The following is a 6,519-nucleotide window of genomic DNA, read 5'->3' as shown; positions in this document are numbered from 1 at the left end:
CTTTAGACGTATACATTCAGTCAGAAATCATTTTCAGTAAAAGCTTCTCATGAAATAAAGTAAATAAATGTAATATAAAAAACAGAAAGCTTAAAAATATGTCTTAAATTCTTCTTTAATACTTTAAAATTAAGTCTCCTGGTTAATCAGATATAGCCCTGAATGTAGGATTTGTCTGGATTTTTAACGTATTGTTCATATTGTAATGAATTGTTGTTGTGTTATAGGGCTTTTTATTCTTTTTAAACACGTTACTTAACATGTCTTTAAAGTTTTAGTCTGATTTAATGCCTCAAGGTGTATGTAAATATCTGGTTTCCTCAGCAGAGCTCTGAGTTGGAGGATTTGGAGGTTTTTTGTATCGATGTCACCGGGTGTAGAGATGAGATCATCCATCCTGAATGTGTGGTTTGTGTCTCACGTCTCCACACCCACTGAAAAATGGAGAAAACATCTTTTTTTATTCTCATCCCAAACATCCCACACACGTCCAGGCTTTTTAATAAACGGACTCTGTTTTACCCCGCGTTGTTTGGATCTTCTAATGGCTTTTTGGTTTTTCTCTGATGTTGTTTGGTTTATAAACTGACATTTTTTTCTGTCGGTTCAGTCGTCCTCAGCAGAAACTCAAGATAAAACATTTGACTTCAGCTTGAAACGAGTGAAAACCACACCTGTTGTTCATTTTTACTTCTTCCTCCGGGGTTCAGATTTTTGTTTTTATCAAAATGTTTCTGTTAAATGTTTTTACATTATTGTGTTCTGTTGTTGTGATTTAACCCTTTACTCTTAAAGTTTGGTTAAGTTTTATGTTAAACATAATATTTTGTGACCTCTCAGATGTCAATCAAAGCAGGAGGCAGAGGAGGAGGAGCCACGTGTCTCAGCTGTAAGGAGAGCTGCTCTGGGTTTCAGCCACATACTTGGAGGTACAGATACATCCTAAGTTGATTTATTTATTCCCTTTTGCCCCGAAGTTTAAACAAAAATACGTTAAAACCTCCTGAGACCCAAACTTTTATTGACGTTCAATCTGTTCTCCAACATACATGAGATTAGTAAGACCAAATGAGAATAATAACTAGATTCTGTCATGGTACAGGAAGTGGTTTTTGCAAAAAGTGATGTCCTCGTATGAGGACACTGGGTCTAAAAACATCACACTTGCTGAGGAATACCTGAGCCACTACCATGTGAAACATGAGAAGCTTTTGGGAATACAGCAGCCAGCTGTTGACCTGAGCAATACCAGTGAAGTCCATCATCATCATCATCATCAGTGACAACTTTTATATTGCTCCTCAGTTTGAAGTATTGGTCATATAACATGATGACTGGAAATCATAGTGTTTGACCAGAACATCCTTGGTCAAATGAATAGGTTGAACAAATATACCACTTACAAGAAATATTTACACTTGCATAAATGTTCCCAGATTTATTCAACCTCATGGGACAATCAATAACAAAACAAAGTCCTAATGTCCTCATATGAGGACTTCATCTTCACTATCATTGTTCTTTGCTACATTTGCAAAAATCTGTCAAATTTGCATGCCTTTTGCATCAAAAACCCAAATAGAATCAAAGCTAAATGTTCAAAAAAATGAGTAATTAACCCAGCTGGGTCTGGTTCTTCCGGTCCAGGAAATCCTGCGTGGCGTGCGGCTGCAGCACGGCGGACCACGCCACTCCAGGGGGCCACCTGGAGGACGACCAGCGAATGGGACGCCTGCTCGCAGACTCGCCCTGCTCGCATCTGTCGGCCAAGGTCAAAGGCGGCGGCGGCCTCCGCATGTACAAGAGAAACCGCATGATTGTGACGAACCCGGTGGTGTCCCGCAAAGACCCGACCTTCAGCACCACCACCTACGACTGGGCGCCGGCCGGCCTCAACCAGAAACTGGTGAGAATATTTCACGCTGGGCTCCTGCGGCTCTGTAACGTCGGCTCAGAGTTTCTGGTTTCTATTAAAACCAGACGGAATCAGTTTCAGCCTGTAATTACAGAGATGACAGACATTACTGTGGCTCGGCTTGTAGAGGCAGATCCAAACCCGACGCAGGCTCTGAACATGAGACACTGCAACGCCGTGTTTGGTTCAGACCATTAGTCATCATCTCTCTCACACAGAAAACACCTGGACTGGGCCAAACCCTCCCAGAACCTGCTGCTCAGGTTTCACTGCAAAATACATTCATCTAATCCACCTGAAAGATGCCAAACTTACCGTGTTTTTAACAAACTGTAAATATTTAAACAATTTTATTTCAAAACCTGATCTAAGAAGGAATAAAAGCCATGTTTTTGCAGATGAACATGATTTTTTTGCACAATATTTAGGATTTTTCTGCAGCATACAACAGATCTTTGTTTGCTAAAGAGACCGTCTGGAACCAGAACCAGTCATGAGTCAGATGTATGGGATAAATCTTGTGCCAACAGGAATTGAATTTTAATTACTCAGATTGAATCTGAATGTGCATAATTTGAAATTGAATGCGTTGTGTGAGGATTTGCTGTTTTGTGTGTGTTTTCTGTTCTTGTCTTGTGCTTCCATCTAGTGTTCGTTTCACACCTTGTCATCAGTCCTCAGATTATTCAGCCCTTCTAGATCATTCTGCTCACCTGTCTTCACTCCTAATCATCACAGCTGTCTCCACTCTCCTCTTAGCCTCTGACCACTTATACTGGTTCTCCTGCTCTCCACCTTCATCATCATTGTTTGTTTCTGTTTGGTTCATGTTCTGCCCTGGCTTCCTTGTTCTTGCTTGCTTGTAAGTTTTCTGTTTTGCCACCACGCTGGCCTTTAATTTAATAAAAGTTTTGTTTGATTTTTAAGTCTGCCTGCCTGCATTTAGGTCCATCCTGCCACTAAACCATGATACATGGGTTAGAAAATAAATTTCACTAAATTAAAACAGAATTTAATTATTTGAAACTGAATTTAAAGTTTTGTATTTGAATTAATTTGCTTTGAAACTGTATTTTGGTTAATTAAAAAATTCAGTTTGACTACTTTCAGTTCCATAATTCAGATGTTTGTGTCACATCCTGGTCCTTGAGAAAGCCAGGCAGAGTAATCAAACACAGATCCACAGATTTATGTTTCACTTTGGTGAAGTTTCCCTTCTGGATGTAACAGAGTTGATGCAATCCACTGTAAAAGTGACAAAAACACACAAAGTTATTTTATTGCAGTGATTAATTTGACCTATATGTAGAAAATGTTACATTTACGATGACATCGTAGATCAGTCAGCAGCATCTGATCAATATGTGATCCATGATGTGATGTAAATGTAACATTTTCTACATATAGGTCAAATTAATCACTGCAATAAAATAACTTTGTGTTTTTGTCACTTTTACAGTGGATTGCATCAACTCTGTTACATCCAGAAGGGAAACTTCACCAAAGTGAAACATAAATCTGTGGATCTGTGTTTGATTACTCTGCCTGGCTTTCTCAAGGACCAGGATGTGACACAAAAATCTGAATTATGGAACTGAAAGTGAAAGTAGTCAAACTGAATTTTTAATAAACCAAAATACAGTTTCAAAGCAAACTAATTCAGATACAAAACTTTAAATTCAGTTTCAAGTTAGTGAAACTCAATTTCAAATTTATGCACATTCAGATTCAATCTGAGCAATTCAAATTCAGTTCCTTCTGGCACAAGATTTATCCCATTTATCCCGTACGGATGTTGTGACGTCTTATAAAGACAAAATTAAACATTTTGAAGTCCACAATTTGTCCATTTTCTGCCGGAAACCTTGCAGAAAAAAGAGGTTTGTTTTTTCACACAGCTTTAAACAGTTTTGAGGAGGAAATCAGACATTTATTCATTAAAACCACACATTTCTTGGACTCCCTCAGGCCATGCAGTACATGGAGCTCCTCCCAGAGAGTCGGCGTCCCGTCTCTGGGACCCCCGGCGCCCTGGAGCGACGCAGGCAGCTTCTGACCCAGCTCCCGGTCTACGATCAGGACCCCATGAAGTGTCAGAGCCTCTCCAGTGAGGAGGAGGTACCGGACATCATCAGCACCTCCTCTGACCTGACGGATCGCAGGCCTAATTCATCTTCCTGTTTGCAGATTTCCTCCATGATCCTGTTCGTGAAGCGGTACAAAGAGGAGGTGTTGGGGGTGGGCGAGGTGGGCTTGCCCGGAGAGGGCGGGGCTCTGAGGGAAGCGGCCATTCAGAGGACGGCGAAGGAGGATGCTGCTCAGCATCAGGACCACGTCCCCTCCGCTGTGAACGGAACCGATGACAAAACTCAACACGTGAGGAAATAACGTTATTTTTAGGGATGCACAATATATCAGCATTAATATCGGTATCGGACGATATTGGTAATTTTTTTAGAATATCGTATCGGTCCAATATGTAAAACTGGGCCGATAGTAACGTCTGACATTGATTTCCCACTTTTCATCTTTGTGTTTGTGTTTTGGGAGTGGAGATGGTTGGTTGAGCAGCATCTGTTTGATCATGATAGTGACAGTGTTGTATAAAGTACCTCAAAGTGATACTTGAGTAAAAGTACAAGTATCTTATCATAAAAATACTTTGGTAAAAGTTAAAGTCTTCTCTAAAAATATTACTTGAGTAAAAGTCTTAAAGTATCTGATATTTTTTGTACTTGAGTATCAAAAGTAAATTTCTGACACAAAATCTACTTAAGTATTAAAAGTAAAAGTACTGAGTAAAAGTGAGCAGTTAGATTTTACAAAAAGACATTTATTGGGAGGTGACTTCTCAAAAAATATTTTTGATGATGGGTTGTGTACAAGCTAACAGTGTGTCAGAATGGTTTATATTTATACTTCTCATCCAAACACAATTAAATTCACTCTATAGGAGACACAGTTTATCAGGAGAGGAGTTTATTTTAAGTAACAACTCAGAATAAAACAGGAGAAACAACTTTCTACTTCTTACCTTTTTAATAAATGTAGTGAGTAGAAAGTACAGATAATTGTGTAAAAATGTAATTAGTAAAAGTAAAAAGTAAGCCGAAAAATAATTAAAGTACAGATAACCAAAATTTCTACTTAAGTACAGTAACAAAGTATTTGTACTTACTGTAGTTACTTTACAACTCTGGATAGTGATATTCATGCCGCAGCAGGAATAACTGAAGCAGAGTTCTGGTTGTTTATTTACAGTATCTAAAGTGTGTAATTTGTGTGTTTGTAAAATATCGTTAAATATCGGTTATCGGGACGACAGCAATAATTATATCGGATATCAAAATCGGCTGAAACTTTCACATTGGTGCATCTTTATTTTCAAAATAAAAGTTGTGTTTTTGCTGAGTCAGCTCTTCTCCTCCCTCCCAGCGGTGCACCGGCTGCCACGGCGAGCTGGCCGAAGACAGACCGGTCGTTTACGCCGAGCGAGCAGGTTACCACGACGCCCAGTGGCATCCCACCTGCTTCGTGTGCTCGGAGTGCAGTCAGGGTCTGGTGGACCTGGTCTACTTCTGGTCCAATCAGAAGCTGCTCTGCGGTCGACACTACTGTCAGTCGGCGTGGCCTCGGTGCTCCGGCTGCGACGAGGTGAGGATCTGAGAAACGAAGGCTGATGAAGTGATGGAAATGTTTCTTTTTTTGATAAAACCTCATCCTCGTTTGTCCTCCAGCTCATCTTCTGTAAGAACTTCCTGACGGGGACGGATGGACGAACGTGGCATCAAGAACATTACTGCTGCTGGAAATGTGGCCAAAGCCTGGACTCCCCCTGTCAGCACTCAGAATGAGGAGTCCAGATCCAAACCAGAACCAAGGAAGAGTTCAAATATATACTGGCTGTTTGTTCCAAAGTCTAAAAGCTTAGATCAGAAATATAGAGTTTCGGCACCCGCTTTGGATGTTATCAACCATGAAATGGGCGTTATTAGGCGTTATCAGTCCCCTAGGATGGCTTCAGAATGTCAGCTGGTTAATATGAGGCATAAAAAATGTGGTTAATATGAGGCATAAAAAATGTGGTTAATATGAGGCTTAAAGCCACCAAGTTTGAACTTGGAGCACATGACATGGTTAGCATTAACCTCCGACAGATGTAAATAGTGGCCTTCCAATAGAGCAGTGGGTAGAGTGTCAGACCAGTGAGCGAGCGAGAGACTAGGGTTTGAGTCCAACACAGATACAAAAATTTTATTACAATATGTTTTGGTTATTTACACATTCATTGTCAATGATATATTAACCCACTAGGGGGCACTGTCGGGACAGTCTGAAGCCATTGTATGGGACTGATAACACCTAATAACGTCCATTTCATGGATGATAACATCAAAATCTCCTGGTTTTAGTGGATGAAAGGAGCTGAAATATCTTGTTGACATAAATGTGTATAAAATGATGAAACAAACATTTGCTCTTAAATTTGTGACACTGATGTCGTTCGAACGTTCTGAGAAATGTTAAATATTTTTAAATAATCGTCCAGACTGAAATATAATCTGCAGTTTGTTTAAAAACATATTTTTGGGATAAATTATGAG

At 39.8% G+C, this 6,519-nt stretch overlaps 1 protein-coding gene across 1 annotated transcript in view; it reads left to right on the top strand.

Moving 5' to 3' along the window:
- lmcd1 (LIM and cysteine-rich domains 1) overlaps positions 1 to 6,013 on the top strand; it is an 11,062-nt gene extending 5,049 nt beyond the window's left edge. The window contains exons 3-8 of the mRNA XM_014015339.1: positions 841 to 929; positions 1,648 to 1,906; positions 3,884 to 4,033; positions 4,103 to 4,291; positions 5,351 to 5,569; positions 5,653 to 6,013. Of these exons, the coding sequence (XP_013870793.1) occupies positions 841 to 929; positions 1,648 to 1,906; positions 3,884 to 4,033; positions 4,103 to 4,291; positions 5,351 to 5,569; positions 5,653 to 5,769 (1,023 nt within the window). The 3' untranslated portion in view covers positions 5,770 to 6,013. The remainder of the gene's footprint in view (positions 1 to 840; positions 930 to 1,647; positions 1,907 to 3,883; positions 4,034 to 4,102; positions 4,292 to 5,350; positions 5,570 to 5,652) is intronic.
- The last annotated feature ends 506 nt before the right edge of the window (positions 6,014 to 6,519 follow it).

Source organism: Austrofundulus limnaeus, unplaced genomic scaffold (assembly GCF_001266775.1).
Source record: "Austrofundulus limnaeus strain Quisiro unplaced genomic scaffold, Austrofundulus_limnaeus-1.0 Scaffold127, whole genome shotgun sequence".
Taxonomy (NCBI): domain Eukaryota; kingdom Metazoa; phylum Chordata; class Actinopteri; order Cyprinodontiformes; family Rivulidae; genus Austrofundulus; species Austrofundulus limnaeus.
Note: the sequence above shows the minus strand (reverse complement) of the source record. Positions and strands in the feature narration are given on the sequence as shown.